The sequence below is a fragment of the Balaenoptera musculus genome, chromosome X (genome assembly GCF_009873245.2).
Source record: "Balaenoptera musculus isolate JJ_BM4_2016_0621 chromosome X, mBalMus1.pri.v3, whole genome shotgun sequence".
In the NCBI taxonomy this organism is placed as follows: domain Eukaryota; kingdom Metazoa; phylum Chordata; class Mammalia; order Artiodactyla; family Balaenopteridae; genus Balaenoptera; species Balaenoptera musculus.
In genome coordinates, this window is record NC_045806.1 from 115,733,749 (window position 1) to 115,759,047 (window position 25,299).

At 43.5% G+C, this 25,299-nt stretch overlaps 1 protein-coding gene across 5 annotated transcripts in view; it reads right to left on the reverse strand.

The window, feature by feature from the left end:
* FGF13 (fibroblast growth factor 13) overlaps nucleotides 1-25,299 on the reverse strand; it is a 532,516-nt gene that overhangs the window by 68,045 nt on the left and 439,172 nt on the right. Inside the window, exon 1 of one of the 5 annotated variants that reach the window (XM_036839755.1) lies at nucleotides 48-898. The exons of the other annotated variants lie outside the window; for them this stretch is intronic. Coding sequence (XP_036695650.1) covers nucleotides 48-234 — 187 coding nt within the window. The 5' untranslated portion in view covers nucleotides 235-898. Of the gene's footprint in view, nucleotides 1-47; nucleotides 899-25,299 lie in introns of those variants that run through there. 5 annotated transcript variants of the gene reach the window in all.

Below are 25,299 nucleotides of genomic sequence, written 5' to 3' on the forward strand. Positions count from 1 at the left end.
CGTAAAGTACGGGGGCCCGAAAAAGCCAGCCAAGAGCCCCTTCCAACCTGGTCTCCTTCTGCGCCTCTTCTTGGAGCCGAAGAGTTTGACCCGGGAAAAGACGTTTAACTTGTTTTTGTCGCAGCTGGTCTTGCCTTTGCTGGGGCTGCTGACACACTTGCAGGCGTTCGATTTCTCGCGCTCCCGGGCTTGTCGCTTCTGCCGGATGAGCGAGCTGGCGATAGCCGCCGCCATGGCCACGACGCCCACCACCACCACTTCTTTCCCGGCCCCTCTCCGGGCTCGCCTCCTCCTCCCGCTCCTCCGCCGCTCGTCCGCTCGGTCTCGCGCCTCCGCCGCCTGCGTCTCCGGAGCCGGCGCTCGCCCGGGCTTCTCCGCGCTCGGGCTTCAGCCGAGGAGGGGGCTCAGCATGCCGGCCGAGCTCCTCCGGCGGTGGTCCGGATCCCGCGCGGGCTGCCGGCTGCCTGGGTCCGAGCCGACGCCACAGCCCCGGGCCGGGATCGCGGGCGAGACTGCCAGGCGGAGGCAGAGCTGCGCGAGTGCGTGCGCTCGGCCCCTGCGCCCCGAGGACACTGTGCGAGTCCAAGTGGCTCGGGTCGGAGTTTGGCGGCACCCACCGCCCGGTGCCGCGCGGCGGGGGCCGGAGGAGGGAGGCAGGCGGAGGGAGGGAGCGCGGGCGGGAGAGAGGCCGGGAGCGCGGGCGGCAGCAGGGAGGGGGGGATGGAGGAAGCGCGCGGGGGAGCGCGCCCTCGCCCTGGCCCCTCCGAGCCTCCGACTAGTCCTTGCAACTTCTTGGCCTGCCGATCGGGAAAAGTTGGCCTGTGCCAGCTTTCCGCCGGGGCTCAAACAGGTAATGGCCTTGCATCTTCGCTGCCGCCGCTGCCGCCGCTGCTGCTCTGGGCGCGGCACAGACTCAGTATAGGAATTCTGTCGCCGCAGGCACCCTCCGGAAGAGCGCGACGGCCTCCCGCGGCCCCCTCCCCCGGCGGCCCCTCCCTCCCGGAGCCCAGCCCGCTGGCTCCCGGCCGCGGGCCGCCCCCACCCGCCCCACCCCCCAAGTCCCCGCGGGCCGCTCGGGCTAACACCTGTAGGGGCTCAATCTCCCCAACCCTTCTCTCCTCTTCCCCGAAGGAGCTCCGGGAGGAAACAGTGATGGAGGAGGCAGCGGGATGAGGCAGTTGGGTTGGAGGAGCCGGGGCTTGCTCGGAGATGGGGGCGGCGGAGTGGGATGTTCCGTTAGTGTGTGACTCTTAGCCGGCCAGGTTACGCCCGGGCTGGAGCCCCCGCCCCAGGCTCGGACTCGCAACACCCACTCCCCTCCAAACACAGCCTCGCTGAGGGTTTTCGCATGGCGACACTCGGAGCCGTTTAGGAAGGAGGCCGGGGCTCGCAGCCTGCTTTAGCCCCCGCGGCCGCGGCAGCAGCAGTAGCAGCAGCAGAAGCCACTGCAGAGCTGCGCCCGCACGCCACGCTGCCACCCGCTGGTTTCTGCTGACTTTTCATTTCAGGCCAATTTGTGCGGCCCGAACCCCGTTTTTCCTCTCCACAAAACAGAAGGCGCCCCCTCATCATTCTGTTCGGCTTTGGGATCCAAACAAAGAGCTTGGGTCGTGTACCATAAGCAGCATCTGGGAAATGCAGAGCTGAGCCTCTTTATTTAAGCTCTGGCGCGTCTCCAATATCCAACTTTCCCCCCCCCCCCCCTGCTCCTCAAGCTCAGGCAGCCTGCCTCCCTCCAATTCAGGAATCGAGTCCGGCTTGTTGCTCGCTTCACTCAATTCACAAGTTCTGTCCCTTCCCTGTTCTATATTTTAATCTGGAGAAGAAAGAAGGAATTTTGAGGTCAAATGTAACAAAAAGAATAGTCCGTCCACATCCCTCCCTTCAAACAGACATGATTGTTCTACTATGTTACTTGATTTCTGATGCCAGAAAGGAAGCCCCCCAATAGTAAGTCTGCTCCAACGTGGAGCTACCACTATGCTCTGTTTACTGGACCTCCACCCCTTTTCAGATCTTTTCAGAATTGATACAGATGCAAAAGCAAATGCCTAGACTCTGGTCCTTTCCTGAGCTCTTTTGCCTGAACCTCAACTAAGAAACTGAAATCTTTCAGGCTTCTTAGCCCATCAGAGTTGAATCACTCGAACCTTCTGTAAATTTCATTGCTCCACCGGGGAAGCTGCCGCCACCTCCCTTCCGCCTTTCCCTAATCTTGAAGTGTCTCTTGCCCTGTCAGAAGCACGATTATGTGTCTGCTAAGGTGGGCGGGGGTGAAGGCGCAGGCACTGAAATGGATAGATACAGGAGAATGATGCCGAACGGTCTGAAATTCCCTGCAGGTTAGTCTACCGCTCCTTTGTGCTTTGCACTTTCCCAAAAGAAAAGGGAGGACAAGGTAGGAGAGTTTTAGCACCTCAAGCCCATCGAAGTATCTTCAGACTTGAATTCACCTGGGAAAAACCCTGGTCTGCTCCCACAGAACTCTGAACACCTTGAAAATTGGGACTGGGGCTTGGTCACCACTATATTCCCACCTCCTGGCACAGCTCCTGTCACATGAGTTATGCTCAGTACAAGTTTATTGAAAATAATTGACAAATGACTGATCGATACTGATTCTGAAGGGTAGGAAGATGTTCCCTGGCTCAGAATGTATGTGATTTGAATTCCAAGTACCACGAAAGGAAATAATCTCACCAAAAGAGGGGTCAAAAGGAGCTGTGACCAGGACCAAATATTTGGGGTGTGGGACGGACAGTTAAGAGATTCCTACTCACTGGTCATGTTTTTACCTTCTGCTGAGTACCAACTCCAAGGGCCTTTTTTTTGTTGTTTTTTCTTTCTTTCCTCTTGCCTCTCTCTAGGGACCTTGAACCAAAGCAGGCATGACAAAGCTAAAGAAAGCCAGAGTTCTGATTCAGGCAAGGGACAGAACTTGGGAAGAATGAGGGAATGGTACTGAGAAAATGAGGAGGGCTTTCCCACGCTCTTTCCTCCGCTTCTCCACCGGGAGAGCACTCATTGTTTGCCTGTCCAAATGCCATTCACAAGGTATTTTCAGGTGGGTATTTGAGGTAGACAGGCACGAAGAAGACTTCAGGAATATATAATGAAGAGGAGGGGGCACGTCATTACGAAGTCACAAACACAAACATGTAAATACACCAGCTCTGTCACTAACCCCTACCCACCACCCCAGGCTTTTTTTTTTTTTTTTTTAATACATTAGAGAATTAAACTCTATGCCATGAGCATGGAACCACTGGGTCAAAGCTGATAACCAAATGATTCTATGGGTGTTTATAGATATCTTTCTTGCTCTAACGTCTCTTGAAAAATGAGAGGTATGGGGGAACCAGACTCTCTCTCTATCCCACGTCCCTGTCAGCCCATAAAATGTACTTCTGCCTATTTATATCCCCCCTTTATTCTTTCAACTCCATGGGCAGGAAAACGAATGACGTGTGATGGGTGAGACTAGAGACAGGGGCACTAACTCCCTGTGGTATGTCTGCCTACAGACCACACGTGTGCTCCTGTCTCCTTCAGCGAGAGAACTCACAGAGGCCTGTCACTGGAGAGGCATCGTGCTGGGCAGGGGCCCGCGGGGAGGGACTGAATGAAAGCCATTTTGACTTTGGGTCCAAACTGTATCGTACAATCACTTTAACCACTAATGAAGCAGATATTTTCATCCTTTCCTAACTCTCATGTGTATTTCTCAGGTGCTCTCAGAGAAGAGTGTGAATATAACTCTGAAACCCTCAAAGCAGATCTGTGCTAAAACCCCATTCATCTTGTTATTTTTAAAAGACTTTTTTGATGTGGACAATTTTTTTTGAAGTCTTTATTGAATTTGTTACAATATTGCTTCTGTTTTATGGCCGCGAGGCATGTGGGATCCTAGCTCCCCCGACCAGGGATTGAACCTGCACCCCCTGTATTGGAAGGCAAAGTCTTAACCACCGGACCACCAGGGAAGTCCCAAAACCCCATTCATCTTGGGAAGGCAATAGTGAAAGAAAGACTCACAGGCCACCCTAGAGGAGCATATTTTGCCTTTCCTTTCTGTCTTACTGCCACCCCAGGCCAGCAGCATGACATGTCAGTGGGAGGATGAATAAAGAACATTCCTCTGACACTTCCAAAGTGCCTTTTTCTCCCGTCTTGCTCTGTTCCTACCAGTTGACCCTGCACCCTTGTTAGGGAACGTCCTGGATCTCCTGCAGATCCAGAGTTTCAATTCTTCCTGCTTAACTCCAAGGCTCCCAACTCCTCTATGCTAGGTGGGCCTACTCGCTGCAGCTCCTCCCAGACCTCTGCCCCCCACTGCCCTATCCACCAAGCTCTCTCCTCCATCAGATTCAGGAAGAAAGCATCCTTGGCTCCTTTCTCCAAGTCAACTCACCAAGAGTTCTAGCCTGGGAGACAGGAGGCATACCTTTGAATCCTGTCTCTACCACTAACTGGCTGTGTGACCTTGGGCATGTCATATCTCCTGTTGGGGCTTCATTTTTCCCACCTTTATTTATTTTTTTAAAATACTTATTTATTGATTTGGCTGGGCCAGATCTTAGTTGCGGCATGCGGGATCTCTTAGTTGCAGCATGCAGGCTCTCAGTTGTGGCATGTGGGATCTAGTTCCCCGACCAGGGGTCGAAGCCAGGCCCCCTGCATTGGGAGCATGGAGTCTTAACCACTGGACCACCAGGGAAGTCCAAGTTTTCCCATCTTTAAAATCATCCTTGAGACTTGATGAATGGCTTTCAAATCGTATCCTGCAGAGCCCTAACGAGTACACAGATGTAAGTTCCCTCACCCGTGTTTCAACCATAGCACTTCTTTCCTCTCTTTTATATACTGGGGCTCATTGTGTGATTTCTTATGAAAAAGATAAAAATCAAAAGATTCCACTACTAAAAACAAAACATTTGAAGACCTCTGGATGAGATGTTCTGGGAAGTCTTTTGGGCCCTGGGAGCCTACGATTTTTCTGCCTGTGCCCTACCTCTTCATCTTGCCCTCAAGATGGCATCTTGCCATCTTCCTCCTACCTCTTCATCTTGCCCTCCTCATACTTGCCCTCTGCCCTTTCTCTTCCCATCCCATCGGAATATAAAGTCCACATGGGATCCCCAAGAAAAATATGAGTCTCTTCGGCTCCATTCCCCATGGGTTCACTTGAGAAGCAGGCTTTGGCATTCTTTTCAGGGAGAGTTATGTGAGTTATCAGAGCAGAGAATGCTGATTGTTGTCTGCCAATCTCTCTTGGCAGGCCTTGGCGGAGCTGGAAAGAAGCTGGGGAGACCTGCTCTTAAGAGGCATCTCCAGGAGAGAGGCAGAAACCCAAACAGATGTGACTGTGATGAGTAAAAACGAGAGAATTCACACAGCCTAATCAGGAGCAGCCTCAGTACTTTCTGAGCAGGAAGGAACGGGCTGTGTTTCTGAAACTCTGAAAAGATTTCAAACACCCTTCCTCCATGAAGATAAACATACTCAGAGCCACTTGCCAGTTGGCTCTCCAACTTCACTGACAGTCCATCAGAACATCTCAGTGACCCGTTAGTTACCAGATCAAGGACTGATGATGAGCTCAAAGGGAGGGAAGGGGGGCAGGTTCAAGTGCACCACGGTCAAGCAACACGGGGATCCGGCTGGTAACTGAGTAGGGCAGCAGAGGGGGTACTGAGGAGACTGGGCCGCAAGCACCACCTTTTGTCGTCTATTTAATTATGTCCAAAAGCCGAGAGAAACGACTGGATAGAAATACAAACGAGGAGATTAGAGAAACGCCATTAGCAAAGGCTCCGGCCACTTAACTCCAACCAGGAAGAAAAATGAAATTTAAGGAAATCTCATCAATGGCACACCGGAATTCTAGAGACAGAAAGAATGACTACTGTATTCTGTAACATAACCTGACAAATTTATTAGCTGGCAAAGAGTCTCTCCTAGTCAGATCATTTAGGGGAATTATGCTTCAGAAACAAAGATCTCCAGAATCAGTTTTTTAGCAATTGATTAGCTCTCCTGATTTGCATTCGGAATGAAAAGCCAGGGAACCCTAGGCTTGCGCTGCTCTAGAATAGTGGGGTTGGTCTTCATTATGTCCCCTTTCTGAGATCATTCTCTCAATACTTAAGCTATAGAATGTACTGAAGCCACCTCTGGTTTATATTTAAATCAAATAAATAAATAGATAGATAGATAAATAAATAAATAAATAAAATCAATTGGGAACACACTAATTAATTCTGATCCTTAAGAGGAAAAATCCTATAACCCATATAAAAATTTCATTGTGCAGTCATAATTTACGAACATTAAAACCATAAAGCACCCTGATGGTATTAATCATATCTATGAATTCAGCTCTTTGCCATTTTAATTAGCCATAGCAGCTGCAACATCAAGAGTTCAAGGCCCCTGATTACCTGCTTAGTCATTTTAATCAAGAAAACCTGGAGAGGACATGGAAGCAACCTAAGTGCCCATCGACAGATGAATGGATAAAGAAGAAGTGGCACATATATACAATGGAATATTACTCAGCCATAAAAACAAACGAAATTAAGTTATTTGTAGTGAGGTGGATGGGCCTAGAGTCTGTCATACACAGTGAAGTAAGTCAGAAAGAGAAAAACAAATATCGTATGCTAAGATACATATATGGAATCTAAAAAAAAAAATGTTCTGAAGAACCTAGGGGCAGGACAGGAATAAAGATGCAGATGTAGAGAATGGACTTGAGGACGCGGGGAGGGGTAAGGGTAAGCTGGGATGAAGTGAGAGAGTGGCATGGACATATGTACACTACCAAATGTAAAATAGATAGCTAGTGGGAAGCAGCCGCATAGCACAGGGAGATCAGCTCGGTGGTTTGTGACCACCTAGAGGGGTGGGATAGGGAGGGTGGGAGGGAGACACAAGAGGGAGGGGATATGGGGATATACATATGCATATAGCTGATTCACTTTGTTATACAGCACAAACTAACACACCATTGTAAAGCAATTATACTGCAATAAAGATGTTAAAAAAAAGAAAAAGAAAACCTGGAGAAAAATATCGGATTGCTGGGGTGGAAGTTTCTCCCTTGATCATTCAGAGAGAGGAAGGATCACAAGAAAATGAGCTTAAGCTTCAAGATGTGGGGATTGAAGTTTTGTACAAGGAAAACATTCTTTTCAGGAAGGGTTGTCAAATACCATAGCTGATTGCTGATTTTCCTATAGAAGCTTATGTGACTACAACAGAAACCTTATCTACCTTGGTGGATATGTGGGCTCAAGGCTCTCATTCTGTCATTAAAACTACACTACTATTCACATACCCATGACCTGCAACCAAGAAGGGGTCACGAGGAAAAGGGTAGCAACACCATTACTGAGAAAGCGTAAGGTCCTGTCTGATGGGGCATGGAGATAACTAGTGCCTTTGCCTTTGGAAGATCATATTGGGTGAACTTGGAACATGTGGGTCAAGGCAGTCGCACCCATTCTCTAAAGTTTCTCTCGTTTAACGTGTGGGTAATACTTTGTACATACAATACATTTATCCTTCACTACATGGTTTGCCCCAGTGGTGACAGAGCATCCAGAGCCAGCAAAAGCACCAGCTTCTCTGAGATGAATTTAGTTTTATTCAATAATATTTGAAGACCTTGAAGGAACTGTTGCTATTTTACGAGCTGACTGGTGGCTATAACAAACATAAATGAGGTGTTTCTGTGATGAAACACGTGTGGCAGACGAGAAACGTGCAGAACTCAGAGGCAAAATATCTGTAACCCTGGGTTCATTTCTTGCCCAGTGAACTAAGTAATCTAAATGAAAAGCTAGGGGAAAAAAATAATGGAGGATTTGAGGCAGAAGCAGACAATCAGTCATTTTTCTGGATCTAAGCTGTTTCAGGAAATAGGATTTCTGGAGGAAGGTGACCTAAACTCAAGATGTGTGGAAGGGAATGCATTGTTTACAAATGATCTAATGTTCACTGTTACTTAGCATAGGGGGGGCAGGATTCACAACCAGTATAAGGAACTCTGGATTGATTTCCTATTTGCCAATGGCACTGTTTCCATCAACTTCCTGTCAAGAGTTGCCACCTTTGAAAGGAGCAGAGAGGTATGGGAAACTACTTCAGTGCTCTCTCAGGATTAAGTCTTAACACATCTCTTTTCAGACAGCAGCCAGAATTTGGGCAGCAGAACCTGCCGAATTTGGAGAAGACGGTATCCTCCAGATTCTAAAGAGGGGTCAAAGGCCAGGTCGGTGATTCCCCCTGAGAACCGTGCAGATGCCCCAGAGGATTTTTAAACTCTCCACTCTGCTTTAGTTGTTGTTCGTTTGTTTTTTCGGTTTGGGTTTTGTGTTGGTTTTTTTTTTTTTTTTGCCCAAACTGGTGTTTCAAATGGTGATAACACTCAATAAATACTGTGGTTATAATTGGATAAGCAACTTAATCCTTACAACAACCTGTAAGGCAGGTGTTGTCATTCTTGCCAGTTTACAGAAGAGGAGAGGGCAGTCTAGAGAGACTAAGCGATATATCTATGGTTTCCTGGCCTGGACGTAGGTGGCAGTGCCCAGATTTAAACCAAAGATCCTCAGCCAATACGATGTTACGTGTACAAGGCCAGCCCTTTTTCTTCTTGGCGCCGGGTTTGGAATTTGGGTCGCTGAACAGTGGTGCTCGGATATGGCTTATCTCTTGGCTTGGTTAACAGAAAAAGGTGGAATATGGCATGCTTTTCAACTCAGTTATGTTGTTTTCTTTTTTTAAAAAAAACAAAAGTGAATTATGAAACAAACAAGAATAGATATGACCTATGCCTATTTATTAGCATAGTTCATAACTTCTTAGAGTGATATTTAAAGAAAACTTCACTACCTTTCTCACTAAAATTCAATGATTATAAATCACCGCTTAATGCTATTCTGGGTTTCTCAGCCCAGGGAGTACTTTGACACCAGGGCCTGGTCTGACTCAGGTAATCTGGGGTTTTGGAATGCTATGAGACCCAAAAGACATTTCCCGGACTTTTTCTTCACCCCTACTTAGTGGAGACAAGAAGTTAAAGCTACTCCCAATTCTCTCAGTTCTTTTCATACAGGGAAAACTGGCTTTCCACACTGTAAGCATTTTTGTGCCATCTGCTTCCAGCTACAGGAAGCTTGAGTTCAGCCAAAAGAGAGAAAAATATTACACACAATGTATTCACTTCCATGCTCTGACGCCCATGACTATTCTTTTGCAATCAGGGGTTTCTCCAGTATCCATTCGAACTAATTTGCTCTAACTTCCCTTCTGACAAACAGCTAAAGTTATAATCAACAGATTGAAATTATTTACTAACTTCTCCTGTAACCACTGAAGACCTCAAGCAATTTGAGAAGCTGATTTCATAACAGGGGCCTTGATGCTCAATTAGCAACCTCATTTTAGAGAAGGGATCTGAGGCAAGAGAAGTTAAATGAATTTGTCCTGGGCCAAATTGTTCATTCATTCATTTAAAATCGACTGAGAACCATTTGCCATGTACCGAGCTACACCCTGAAGGGGTGCAAAGGTATGAATAGCTACAATGGGTTTATCGAGCACTAACTATATCCCTGGCACTATTCTAAGTACCTTACCCTTATTGACTCACTTAATACTTAACAACCACCTTATGGGCTTATCCCCATTCTACAGATGAAGAAGCTGAGGCAAAAAGAGGTTAATGAGTTCATTCAGGTAAGAAGTGGAGGATTCAAATCCATGCATTCTGACTTACATCCCATGTTCTTAAAACTGCTCTACTGCCTCTCCCGTGACTGTCCCTGGCCTCAAGCGGAGGAGAAAGAGAAGTAAATAAAATGACTAAAACCAAATGTGATGAAGCACAGTAAGAGTGGTACCAGTGTCCAAAGTGTTGGGAGCATGCAAAAGAAGGCACAGCTAACTGTGGGCAGAAGTCGCCAGCTTCAGAAAACACACACACACACACACAAAACCATCCCACTAAAGGTGGATTTTGGAGGATGAGAAAGGGCTAGGAAGTCGGGGAATGAAACCGGGTAAAGCCAGACTTCAAACCTGGGTTAAACTGACTCCTGGTGCTGAGTTCTTACCAGGCTATATTACTTCGCCTCAGGTGACAGGATTTACACAATCTTGGATTATGATGCCCCTACACTTTGAATCACTTGGCAACAAGTTGATCCCCTATTGTAACCGTTCTCCAGGAGTGTACTCTTCTGTGAAATATTGATTACAGGTATGGTCGTGAAGCATTCTGGGGATCGGGAGAAATAAAATGTGCTAGGTGGAGGTTCTGATGGACGTTTGTGAGTTGTTTATTTCTTGCTTGTAAACCGTCTTCCCTTCCCCACTGATCGTGTTCCGCACAATATTGTCAATGGTGATGTTCAAGTGTACAGTAGTTTATCGATCTACAACTGCCATCAGCAGAGGGTTTAGTAGAAGTAATCCTTTTGGAAAGATGCCAATCAAAATGAAAATTAAATTGGCATGTATGCCACAGTGAGTCATGCATTCTCCTCCTGCAATAACTGGGGTGAGCTTAGCAACCAGAGATTTGCCTGTGGGCAGTTATTAAATAATTTTATGATGATGATGATAAAACTTTAAGCTAACAAATGAATTAAAGATTACGGGGAAATGACTGTCCAAGCCAGATAATCCTAGTAATTCCTCTATGTAGATTTCAGTATTCCTATTGGAGAGGGACAAGTAGGATTTGGTTAGTGTTTGAATATATTGAAAACAAATGAAAAAAATCTTCCTACTTACTCGTTCCTCTTCCTGCCGCTAAAATACCAGTGCCTACTTTCTCTATCAGAATATTGGTATCCTTTGGTCTGAAAAAAATATACTTAAGCAGAATTAAGGGAAACAACAGTGCACTATTTCATTATAAGAAGAACCAAGACAACATGCTGTATGTACGTGTGTGTGTGTGTGTGTGTACACTCCGTGTAGGCTTCCGGCAATGCTGTAAAGCCCGCACCTCAGCCCAGATGCCCACCGCCCTTATGAGGCCCCAGCTCTTGCAGATAAGACTTCAGCATCCAGGTTGTCCTAATTCTCCTTCATTAATATTGTCCTTCCCCATATCCCATCCCTGGGTCAGTGCTTTCCAATAAGACAGCTACTCTCAGCTCCTCTCATCGGTGCTGGGTTAATGGTTACTAATAATGTCCTCATGACCCCCCGCCCCCCAGTGGCTCATTCTAACAGATTTTATGGAGGCAAGATTATATTGTACTACAAAAGAGCGCCTCTAGTGGTGACATTAAAATGACAGAACAGCCTGCCAAAGTAGCTTCAAGGGAACTAACAGCTTTGGAGAATCCCTCAGTTTAAAAGTCCCCTGCAGGGCTTCCCTGGTGGCGCAGTGGTTGAGAATCCGCCTGCCAATGCAGGGGACACGGGTTCGAGCGCTCTTCCGTGAACATTCCACATGCCGCAGAGCAACTAAGCCCGTGTGCCACAATTACTGAGCCCACGTGCTGCAACTAATGAAGCCTGCGCGCCTAGAGCCTGTGCTCCGCAGCAAGAGAAGCCCGTGCACCGCAACGAAGAGTAGCCCCTGCTCGCCGCAACTAGAGAGAGCCTGCGTGCAGCAACAAATACCCCACATCTTTACCAACAATACCCACTTCCCTTCTTCATATTCACCATTCACTCTAATTTTATCATATATTATGTGTGTGTCTGTGTATATATTCCTGGCGATTCCTCCCTATAGATTTCAATATCCCTTTTAGAGAGGGACAACTAGTATTTGGTTGATCTTTGAATATATTTAAAACGTCAAAAATATTCCTACTCACTGCATTCCTCTTCTTATGCTCCTTCAACTGTTCAATTGTTTTGCTTCAATTCTGGAAATTTAGCCATCAACTCTTCATCTACTGCTTCCCCTTAAATCTCTATTCTTCTTCTGAAGCTTCTATTAGGTGTATGTGAGACGTCATTCTCTCCTCCATTCTTTCTTACTTCTCTTTCCTAGTCCCATCTCTTTTTTTTTAAAATTAATTAATTAATTAATTAATTAATTTTTGGCTGTGTTGAGTCTTCGTTTCTGTGCGAGGGCTTTCTCTAGTTGTGGCAAGCGGGGACCACTCTTCATCGCGGTGCGCGGGCCTCTCACTATTGCGGCCTCTCTTGTTGCGGAGCACAGGCTCCAGACGCGCAGGCTCAGTAGTTGTGGCTCACGGGCCTAGTTGCTCCGCGGCATGTGGGATCTTCCCGGACCAGGGCTCGAACCCGTGTCCCCTGCATTAGCAGGCAGATTCTCAACCACTGCACCACCAGGGAAGCCCCCTAGTCCCATCTCTTTAACTTTGTAGAATCGGGGTGCTTCACCGATTCCCTCTCTAGTTGGATTTAGTCTATTGCTTGATTTTGTTTTTATTCCACTGATGCACACACAAATACTGTATTATACATTACATAATATAAATTACATATAGCATATTAAAAATTACATATGTATATACATACATGCATGTGTATACATATATACATACACATATATACTTTTTATAATGTCTGTTTCATCTTTTCTAATATGTCTGCTATTTTTTTTCACAGCGTGCTGTTTATACCTTATGGATTCTATTCCTTCCTTTATCCTATGGAACATTTTGAAGATGCTTATGTTAAAGTCTCTTTCATATTGCCTTATTACACAACTTTTCTAGAATATAGATCACCCTGTTTATTGTCACTTCTGACTACCCCTGCAGTGTCTTATCTCCCTTCCTGCTCTGTAAATTTGGCTGTGGGCTCACCTTCAGCCGGAGAGTTCTTTTCTGTAGAAGTCCTATGTGAACCCTGGATAGCAGTTATCCATCTCTACAATTTCGTGTTCTTTCTCTGCCAGTACTCTCTGGGTTTCACTGGATCAAAGTCGGTTTTTTAATTTTAATTTCCCAGCTTTTTAGTATCAATTAAGAGGTGGGGCTTTGATTTCTTACACTCTAGGCCCAGAATGGACACTCCACCTATATTTCTGCATCCCCAGGCCTTGACTCCTGATTTATCATGAGCTGGACAGGACTTCTGGCTCCTAGCTTTATGCAGGAAGCTCAAGGCTCTGCGTCAGGGCTGTGGCTTCACCTTAAGCCCCAAGATATATATCCAGGTCTAATACTCTTGATGGCCATGTAGCTTTAACTGTTGCACTTTGCTTTGGCTTTGAATTGCTGCCTTGTTTCTATCACCTGGAAATTTTTCTTTTTTGATTTTGAATTTTCTTTCATATTGTCAAAGACACGCTTATATTTTATCCACTCTTTCTATGTTTTTATGGAAAGATAGGGACTTCTGCAAGACCTTAGTTCAACATATTGACTAGAAGTCCTGATTCAAACTTTATTTCCACCATAATATTAAAATTGCTTTTACTAAGATCATCAATAACCTTCTTATTGTTACATGCAATGACTGCTTCTCAGTCATTACTTTACACAACTCTTCAGCAGCATTGGATGCCATTGACCATTCTCTTCTTGACATTCTTCCATAGGCTTCTCCGAGACTCTGTTCTCCTGGTTTTCCTCCTACCTATATTTGACTGCTCCTTCTCAGTCTCCTTTTCCTGTTACTGATCATTTGAGTTCCTTGGGATTCTGCCTTAAGCTGTGTAATTTCTCCCTCATTCTCCTCTTTGTAGGTATTTACTCTTCATTCATCCACTCAATGAGTGTTCTTGGAGTACTTACTATGTGCCGGGCTGAGTTGTAGGTATACAGCAGTGAACAAGGCAGGTGTGATTGGGCTCACATGGACACGAGAGTCCCATGAAGAGCCAAAGAGTGAACTCTTAAACATAAATAAGTAGTTATAAATTGTGCTTGCTGCTAGAAAACAAAAGAACAGAATGCTAGTCGAGAGTAATACCAAAGAAACTAATTGAGATTGGAAGGTCAGGGAAGGCCTCTAAAAGGAGATGACACCTAGTTGACTCTTGATATATGATAGGGACCCAGCCTCATGAATAGTGTAGGAAATAACTACCTTTTCTACTGTAACAACTCCAGAAATTTCCATCGCTTTTGATGGAGTTCAGGACATGATGCCCCTAAATATGGCACATTGAAAATGTTAAGCTGAAGGAGTTTGAGGGAACAGCAAAAGCAGGAAAGTCACTCTGACCTTCCATCCTCCCTTCTTCCCAGACACACGTCATAAAACCTTCATGTGAGAAGTGCCCTTCTCGTACCCAGGGGAAAGGAGCGTCATTATCTCCAAAGGCCTTGCTGAGTTTCCCCCAGTTTACTACACTTACCTCATACTCCTTGGCCTATTATATTTCTACATGACTGCCCATTCTTCATCAAAACTAGCATAAAAATGCTCAGGTCTAATTGTTCCTTCTGGTCTGCATTTCCTTATGAAGACTCTTAAGTCACGTAAACCTGATGCTAAGTAATTTTGTATGCTTTTCTCTTGTTAATTTGTCTTTGTGTGCTGTTCAGACCCAGCCAGGGTTGAGGCTGGGTCTGAAACCCAAAAGGGTTGAGGAAAACTTTGTCCTCCCCTACACTTTCATCAGCTCGGAGAGCTCCTCTGAGCTCTCTACATGGATAGTTCTACCCAAATGCCATTCAGGACCTCGAACTAAACAAATCTGAAATTGAACTCATCTCCCCAAACTGCTTCCTCTTCTCTTACTCCATGTGGCTATTACATGTGCTTCTCGTAGCCTACTCCCTTCTGGATTCATCCACCATCTCAATCAAGCCAGGAACTTAGGTATGATCCTGTGTCCTTCGCTTTCCCACCTCACTTCCAAGGAGTAACCAAGTACTGCAGGTTCTGTATTCTTACTGTCTTCTGTAGATTCCTACTGTTAAGACTTTCACCTATTCCAGTTTTATTTCTCGCCTGAATTTCACCATAGCCTCCTCTCTGCTCACTGCTCCAATGTTAACAGACAAATCTGATCATGCATGCCCTGTTAACAACTCCCGGCGGCTCTCCACTGACAAGCCTTCCATTATGAGGTCCCAGACTTCCTTGTCACCCTTCCTTCCTTCCTCAGTCACATTGTATTTCAGCCATACCAGAGGACTTCCCTTCCCCAAGACAGCCCTTCCAGCCCTTTAGCCACTCCAACTGCTAAAGCTTTGAAAATTCTCTTCCCTCTCACTAGCAAACGCTTTAAGATTTATTTCAGGCGTGATCTCCCCTGGGAAGCCTTCCTCAACAATCCCCCTGTAAAGACAGTTTCTTCTTCTCTGCTCCATGGCACCCACACAGATAGCTATTATGGCATTTACAGTGTTCATTTTCCGTCTGCTTGTCTGTCATGCCCACCAAACACGGCAGGGACTGGGACTTCGTCTCTGGATGCCCGCAGCTACACAGAGTAGGGACTCAATAAAATCACTGTTTCCTGGCTAAATGAATTAGCTAACTGTCCCTTTCTCTGTTTATAAAGTAGGCATCTGGAAAACTGAAAGGCAGGACGGGTCTACTTTGATAAGAGTAGGTTCACCTACAAATGCATGTTAGAAGGTAGCCATGTTTTCACATAGACAGAAGAACTATATAGTTCAGGCATCGAACTATAAGTCGGGAACGACTGGATCCTTGTGAAAGGGAAAGAAGTTAAATCACGTTGGTAATTAGGTTGGCCCATATTCTGCCATATTTCATATTAAAATCATTCTTCAGAAGTATACAACACGTTAAGGTCTGACAGAGCCCTTTTACAACCATTGTCTCATTTGATATGCTTAAGAACTGGTGACGAAGCCAGAGGAGATTTCAATTGGCTCCATTTTACAGACCAGAAAACTGTTTCTCACCAAGAGGTCATGGTTTGCCTACCATCACACACCTAATTTATTAATTGATCAGTTTAGGCCCTGCCTCATTCCAAAGAGGCAGTGTAGTTGTATCTCCTCCCTCTTGCGTCTCCCTCCCTCCCACCCTCCCTATCCCACCCCTCTAGGTGGTCACAAAGCACAGAGCTGATCTTTGAACCACTGGGTAGTGATCGGGCAGGAGTTCTGTTTGCATTAAAAAAAAAAAAAGAAACGAAAAAAGGAGCAACGATTTTGACCTCACAAAGCAAGTAGCCCAGTATCTGTTAGAATAATCTCCCCTCAAATGTAAGCACTGACAGTTAAATCCAAACTTGAATTACTGTAATTATCCTGCTTGGACTAGAAACCTAATCAACCAACAGACAGAGGCATGGCGAAATGAGCTGAGACCACAAAGAAAATTGGCCCATGAGGGTACAGGGGCCTGGGTTTGTTTTTCAGAGACAGAGACAGAGAGAGAGAGAGAGAGAGAGAGAGAGAGATTTATATATAATTAATAAATATATTTAATACATATATATATTAAATATATATATTAAAAATTAATTCGATCAAGAGGTGACTCGGTTTCTGAGGTAAATGCATTCAGTTCTGATCACATCCCATTTTACAGTCATCTGCCTGCCCCTAGATTTTGATGAGAGTTTAAACAATGATGGGGCTTTACTTGGATCCCATGCCTCAACCAGAATCACAGTTACCATTTTCCTAAGTGTTTTATTGAAATTGAAAATGATAATACCTATAAAACCTCTCCAGGGCTGACATTTCCAAGTCTTTTTCAGCACAAACAAAATTAGAAAATGGAAAATATAACCTTTCTCGCCCTGTATTTTCTTCACAGTGTATAAAATTGAAAGGTAGTCTCTATTCCAGAATCACGACCAACCAGCAGGAATAATAATAAAGATGAGGAGTGATAATAGAAGCTAGCATTTGTTGGAGCTTTTACTCTGGACCAGGCTCTGTTCTAAACACTTGACGCGTGTTGACTTACTCAACGATCACAGCAACCCTACGAGGTAGGAACGATTATTATCCCCATGTTACAAAAGAGGACAATGAGGTACAATGAGGTCAAAGTTCTGGCTAAGCTAATGACTGCCGGAACTGGGCACCTAACCCAGACAATCCTGCTACACTCAGATGTGCAAATTATCTTTTTTTCTTTAATTTTTCTTTTATTTTATTTTGATTCTCTTCTCTTTTTTAAAAAATATTTATTTATTTATTTTTGGCTGCGTTGGGTCTTCATTGCGGTGAGCGGGCTTCTCACTGCGGAGGCTTCTCTTGTTGCAGAGCACGGGCTCTAGGTGCACAGGCTTCAGTAGTTGTGGCTTGTAGGCTCTAGAGCGCAGGCTCAGTAGTTGTGGTGCACGGGCTTAGTTGCTCCGCGGCATGTGGGATCTTCCCGGACCAGGGCTCGAACCCGTGTCCCCTGCATTGGCAGGCGGATTCTTAACCACTGCGCCACCAGGGAAGCCCCAAATAATCTTAATTTATAGTTGTTTGGTCAAGCAGATGGATTACAGATTTCATGGATCACTTCTGACTTTTTCTACTCCTTGTTGTTGTTGTTTTCTGTTTATATCATTGTCAATTAACATTCCAGTAGTAGAGGCTCAGGGAAGTAAAAACCTGTAGGAAGTTGTATGAATTTCTTCAAGAAGTGGAAATATGTTTCAGGGGTTTTTTTTGGGGTTTTTTTCCACCTTGATGCCCACTGCGGTGATTTCTATCATACTTTGCAGCTTTGAAATCACTTCTTCCCCTGTACACAGCTAACCCTGGTGTTGCCATGGAGACTGAGATCAATGCCACAAGAGGGGGCCTCATTTGCATATTTTGTTGATTAGCAGGGGTATTTGCTAATCCCTTCCAAATTCTCCCATCCACTACCATGACTAATCTCACACGTTGGCAATATATGGGATTCATGAATGTTCGGAACTGATCCTCTCAGGTTATTTAACACTTGAGGTCTGTTCAGTAACAGCTTAATTAAACCTCGAGGAAAAAAAAGTCAACAGAAAAATAAAAGCAAGTCTTTAAGGATGTTTGTTAATAAGAAGGGAAAGTTAGAATTCACCGCTGTGAGGAAGAGCAAAGAATACAATAATATAATACAACATAAATGGTACTTTTCATTCTGGGTATTCAGGAGTTGATCATCCTGACCAACTCTCATGTATTAAGAGTCTTCTCTGTGCCTGACAATGTGCCAGGTGCTGTCATATCCGTTACTTCATTTCATTTTCACAATAATCCAATGAGGCCCAGAGCAGCTGAGTCACATGCCCCAATTCAGACACCTACCAAGTGATACTATCTTAACAAAGCTGGACCACCCAAGTGTCTGACTCCCTCCACGCCCCTGGAGTGAGTGGGACTGGAGATGGAGCTTACTTGCCATCCAATAACTTGATTCTCTAGAAGATAGCAATAGGGTCAATGAAGAGAAACTGCAAGGAAACAGATCAGGGCTCACTTTGACAATGCCATTTCTAACAATAAGGGCTGTCCAAAAATGGATAGAATGGATTCTCTCGGGAGGTAATCAGGGCCCTGTCATTGGAAGTGTTCATATAGGGGCTGCGGGGTTCACACAGGCCTGGTAAACACTTACCAGATGTTGTAGAAAGGATTCTAGCATTTAGTGAACGATTGAATCAAATCATTATGGATCCCACTGTCAATGCCCAACACAAAAAGAACACCAGAGAAGCCCGCTGGTCACAAAAACATGCTGGGCATGAGAAAGGCACCCCCTGAGTAGTGGCTCAAAAGGGAGAGTTAGTGGAGAATACTTTGAGCATTCTAGAGGCTGGGATTGGTCATAAGGTGGGTTTTTTTTTTTAAACATACTAATCATTTTTTTTAAATTTTTATTTATTTATTTATTTATTTATGGCTGTGTTGGGTCTTCGTTTCTGTGCGAGGGCTTTCTCTAGTTGTGGCAAGTGGGGGCCACTCTTCATTGCGGTGCGTGGGCCTCTCACTATCGCGGCCTCTCTTGTTGCAGAGCACAGGCTCCAGTCGTGCAGGCTCAGTAGTTGTGGCTCACGGGCCTAGTTGCTCCGCGGCATGTGGGATCTTCCCAGACCAGGGCTCGAACCCGTGTCCCCTGCATTGGCAGGCAGATTCTCAACCACTGCGCCACCAGGGAAGCCCATAAGGTGGTTTTAAAGCAGAATTTTGTTAAGCTCAGTCCTTACAAATCCAGATCAGAATTTGTAAATTAGGTGAGTTGCTGGAATAGTCAGTGGTCTTATCTTTGAATCACAGGAGTAAATGTGGATTTACTGTTAGAACAGTCCAAGCTAAAAAACAGTAAGACACAAAGAAGCTGTCACAGACCAGAAGAGATGAAGATGTGACGATTAAATGAGATATGGTACCCAGGATGGGACTCTGGAAGGGAACCAGGGTATTAGTGGAGAAACTGGTGAAATCTGAATAAAATCTGGGGTTTATTTGATAGTAATGTACCAGTGTTGGTTTCTTAGTTTTCATAGATGTACCATAGTAATTTAAGATGTTAACATTAGGGAAAATTGGATGAAGGGTAAGTGGGAACTCTCTGTATCATCTTTGCAACCTTTCTGTAAATCTAAAATTATTCAAAAAATTTTCAGCTTATGAAGAAACAGTTTGAGTTTCATTTGTCTTGTTCATCATGGTTTGCTTCAATTGATCTATTTTTGAGTCACAGATCAATATGTTTTACAAGTTGTGGTTTGTTTTGTTTCTCACCTTGATTTGGAAAACATTTCACGGGCCTTCTAGTCTGAATAGAGTTTCTATGTAACCTGAACTATGGGGAAATAAGTAATCGGATTTGATGGGGATGGAAAAGATGTGTCTAAAATGAGACGTATTTTTTCACTTTTTTTTCCAATTTTATAATTTCCTGAGTTAAGGGGACCATCTTGAGTACACAAATGATGCTGCACCAACAGGGCAGCGAGAAGAAAGCCGCTGAGTTTGTAGGGAAAGGCACGCACGCCCTCTGTCACTGCTGATAGAAAAGCACCAAGTAAAGACTAGTGAAGCCCATGATATGGTTATTTACCAGGGGATACAGCTCGCCGAATCTAACACCCAGAGCACGAGAAGTTGACGCAGGTCAAGGACAGCTCCTTTCTGTCTCATTGAATCAGAAACTGCACTCTTGTTCTTCCTAAGCTGTACTGGGAGATTTCTCAGCTAGCAAGCACCAGACATTACGCATTTCAAGTCTTTCCCTCTTCAGAGGAGCCGGCTGCAGATGGTGTTTGTGACTGCAGCGGAGGAAATGCCATTGAAGGCAAAGAGTATTGATAATATAATAGCTTCTTTCCTAACTGAGGATATTTGTTTTGGCATGCATTTCCACTGATATTTCCTTTTACGTGCCCGGGAAGCTTGAAGTTCCTTTTCTCCTCCCTGCAAAAATATTGACATTATTGGTAATGGACAAAGCATGACTTAGCATTTGCAAAAGTAAGGACTAGGCGTTGCAATGAGGCAACTTTCATTATGGGTTTGCACATGATAATTAGAAATAGTATTTAGTTGTGTCCAAGGTCAACTGTCATTTCCACTTTTCGAACTACAGGCTTGATGGAATGATGGAAAGAAGAATCCTGGGTCTGAGTCTCAGTTCTCTTCATAACTTGTCTTGAGACTTTTGGAAAACTGTCTATACTCTTGTCTAGATGTTTCCTCATCTAGAAAATAAGAGACCTATGTACACAAAACCTCCTTGAATTTAATTAACCCACCACTAATCAGAAAAACAATGGTCATGGGAGTTTATCACATAGCCATAGAATTATTTGTCCATCATATTCAGTTGCTTCATCAAATTGAAAGACATGAAGCACAGGAAGCCTGAAGCCCCAGGGCAGGTTCTCCACTTAATACAGAAGATAGTGGGCCATATGGCAGAGTGGTTAAGAGCACAAACTCTGCCACTAGAAAACTTAGGTGTGATTTTTGAGTCCATACCATGGGAGCTGTGTGACCTTAGAACACCAATTAATCTCTCTGTTCCTCAGTTTCTTCAGCTGTAAGATGAAAATAACTACAGTACCTATCTCCTAGGGTAATTGTGAGAGCTAAATGGATTAATATTGGTAAAGAGCTTAGCATGTATTTGGCATATAGTATATACACAATAAATTGTAGTTGCTGTTTCTGTTATTCTTCTTGTTGACATGTCTTATTAAAGCCAATTTTATCTGCACAGATATCTTGACAAAAACAGCCAGAACCTTCCATCTAGTACAGACCAACAGAAGTGACTAATATTCAGTTGAGACCTCCAATGGGATCCCATCTCCTGAGCCCGCCCTGGTCTGAACTGTCTGGAATGGAAGAGAATAATAGCAAATACTTACATTGTACCTACTGTATGGGCCAGACACTGGTCCTTTGCATGTGTTAATTAATTTTATCCTACTGAAGATGTGGGTACTATTATTCTCCCTAATTTGGGGGATGATAAAACTGAGGTATGAGGAGGTAAAGCAACTTGCCTAAGTGGCAGCTAGTATATATCAGAGGCAGGATTTGGACCCTAACAGTCTGGTTCCAGAGTCCCTGCTTTTAACCCTATGCTTTGCTGCCATAATAATAGCTTGTATCTATTAAGTGCCTACTGAGTGCTACACTCATTACAAACCTTATCTCTAATCTTTATGGTAACCCTGCAAGGAAGGTATTACGCTTACCTCCGTTTTTAACAGACATGGAAAGTGATGCTCAGAAAGACCAAGTAACTTGCCCAACATCACAGAGCGACAGAGGGCTAGAGGCTGTCTCCTTAACCCGTGTTCTGCCCAATCTACTGCATTGTCTCTTAGCAAGAATGAGATTCCTGTTTTTTAGCTTAGTTTTTTTTCTTTTCTTAAACTCAGAGTCTTTCTAGTGGGAGATGAAGGCAAATTTTGCTCAGTGACAAATTTCTGGAGGGGTTGGATAACTGCAACACCGATGTTCTCTCTGGGAAATCTGCATAGCGGGCCCATTACTGAGGCTCAGGAAGCAGTAGCCTTGGGTGAAGGCCCCCTGCTGCTGGCCCAGGTCCCACAGGCACTGAGGAGATCTGTAGATCTCTCCAACAAGAAGATTTTCTCTTCTATAAAGGGAAAGAGTTGCTGAAGCACATAAAGAAAGCTTTCATATGAAATTCAAATTTGCTCAACCTTCCTGAGAATGAATCTTAAGTGAACAAAATAACATTCTGACTAAAGCCCATAATCACATCACTTTTTACATGATGAAATACAATGAGATGCCTGGAAGAAATCACCGTGGAACAAATTCACCTGATTTAATTCTATGGAAGAACTGTTCTTCTAGATGTACTCTGGAAGTACACAGGCTATCAAAGAAGCCAACACATTTTTGTGATCTACTATGAAAACATATCTAGTAAAATGTGAGACAGAACCAATGATTAATATTCCTTGTCCTTAGATGCTTGGAACCGTGGCCTACAAAGAATGCTCCAAAGGCATTACAGTGAACAACAAAGGGCTGGAAAAATGTATCACTTCTGCAGTGTTTATGCTTTTCCCACTGGACATTACTTTTATATAACTCCTTATTTCAATTTTGTGTAAAAAAAGTCTCCCAAGTTCAAGAAGGTCATAACACTCAGTATGAAAAAGAAGACAGACAGGAAAACTTATATTTTAAATAGAACAGTGAGTGACTTTCACTCACCCAGTATTTTAATATTATATTATCTTTTCCAAAGCTGCAGTTAGCAAAAACTGAAGAAAAATGTGTGAATTCATACTGTTGAGGAACCTTATAAGCAGTAAAATATGAACACATTTATATTAAATAAAAGCCTTTTATGAATCATAATTCATCATGCAATAGCTTATTTGCTTATACTCTAAGCTGATACAATTTTTGTAGCTTTCCTGTTTTGGCTCTGTGGATTATAACTCCAGGATATGCAAAGTTTCAGGGGGAAGTCACTCTCTTATCTAGCATTTAAATATGGGTAGACAAGAGATAACATTTTTCCCTTCTCTCGTTGCCAATGAGCCATAGCCCCTTGACTCTACAAAGACCACTCATGGAAAATTTACCATGAACAAACTCTGACCTCCAAATTGGAGAATGGGTTTAACCAGGCCATATGCATAATTATCGCATAGTCAAGCATGCACAGAATTTTGGAATATTATGTGGTTGGTGGATATTTTACGAACATTATGTTGGGTGCTATTACTTCTGCAATAATGGTACTCAAGCACAGATCTAAGATATCATGGTAAACAAAACTCAGAAAGTAGGAATTAGAACTCTTCTCATACTCTAGGCTTTACAATGAGTAGGAGACAGTGGTCATCTGCCACTGGAGGAGGGGCAGGAACGCTGAGGGAAGCATTGCCCGCTCCTCAATCCTAGGTGCATAGCGTGGGGAGGGCAGGAATAATAACCCAGAGAAACCCCACAGGCACTAAGGACATGGAGTACACTGAGTACCAGCCAGTGGCCCTCTACTGCTGTGATGGGCAAGAGAATAAAGACAGAACACCCCCATCTGTCAGGGTTAGAGCCTGCTAAAGCCCGGGGTTAAGGAAGGAGAACAGAAACAAAGGATCCAGGTACACAGATTGAAAGCCCTGCTAAAGAGAAAGCTGTAATCCTGCTCTTAAGTATGGTGAAGCCTATTGTGAACTGAATAGAACTAAAGCAACAACAAAATTCAGCTCCAGATCAATCTCACAGTGGACTGACCCCAAACCAAATACTAATGGCCGAACAGAAGAAAAGGTATTCCCAGTTTTGGACATTGATATAATTTACCTCAGTTTCTGTTCTTTCACATATAGTAACTTGTATTCAAACGGAAATTACATAAACAAACAAAACAAAAGACTTACAAAAAAGGAAGAAAATAGGCAACTTTCTCAAGAAATAAAGACTATAGAACCAATCCCAGAGATGGCCTAGATGAAGGAATTATCAAACAGGGACTTTAAAGTAACTATGATAAATATTTTAAAAGATCTAGTGGAAAAGGTGAGTAACATGCATGAATGGAGATAGAATTTCAGCATTGAGATGGAAACTATGAATAGAGAAAGATGGAAAAGCTGGAAATAAAATGTAGACTCTCAGAGATGATGAATTTGTTTTAAGGCATTATCAGTTGACTGGCTGTAGCAGAGAATGAAATTTGTGACTTGGATGCATGTGAATATGAAGTATCTAAAAAGAAACAGAAAGAAATAAAACAGTAAAAAAAAAATGGAACAGAGCATCTGATATCTGTGGCACAATAGCAAACCATCTGACATACGAGTAATGAGAGTCCCTGGAGGAGAAGAAAGAGAGAAATGAGCAGAAGAAATATATGAGGGGATAACGGCCAACAATTTTTCAAAATTTATGGAAAGACAACATCTTGACTATCCAAGAAGCTCAGAGAATACTAATCAGGATTAATACAACAAACAAAAACCAGCTAGGCATATCAGAGTCAAACTACTAAAGACACTAAGATAAAGAGACAATCTTGAAAGCATCCAGAAAAAACAGGAATACTACATACAGGGCAACAATGATAAGAATAACATATAACGTCTCATCGGAAACGAGGAGACAGAATACAGTGGAATACCATCTCAGCCCCTCGTTCAAAGAAAAATAAAGCCTGTTAAACCTGAATTACATATCCGGCAAAAAATATTTTTCAAAGATGAAGGTGAAATAAAGAAATTTTCAGGAAAAAAGAAGCTGAAAGAATTTTTATGCAGCAGAAATACACTATAAGGAATACTCAAAATAAGCTCTTTATACTGAAGTAAAATTATACCACCTAGAAATCTAATTCTGTAGGAAGAAATGAAAAATGCCAGAAGGAGTAAATATATTGGTAAATATAAAGAATCATTATTTTAAAAAATAGTATGTACATGTTTACGTGTGTGTGTGTGTGTGTGTGTGTGTGTAGAAATCACATCAAAGACTATTGACTGTTTATAGTAAAATAATAATAACATAACAAGGAGGGGTTATAGCACATATAGAATAAAACATATGAGAAAATGATCATAAAGGCAGTGAGTGGGATAATTGGAAGAATAATTCTGCAAATTTCTTACATTCTATGTGACGTAATAGAATATACATTGAAAGTAGCAGAGATAAAGATGCATACTATAATCTTGTGAAACTGCTAAAAATAATACAAAGAATGTAATATAAAAATATCTGATTCACTTCAAAAAGGCTGGAAAAAAGGAACAGGGGGATACAGAGAGATTGGACAAACAGAAATCAAGCACCCAAATGGAAGATTTAAATCCAACCATATTAATCATTATGATATAAATGGTCTAAAAACCCTAAATAAAAGGCAGAATTTGGGGACTGGAAGAAAAGAAATGACTCAATTACATGCTACTTACAAAACATACTTTAAACATAAAGACAC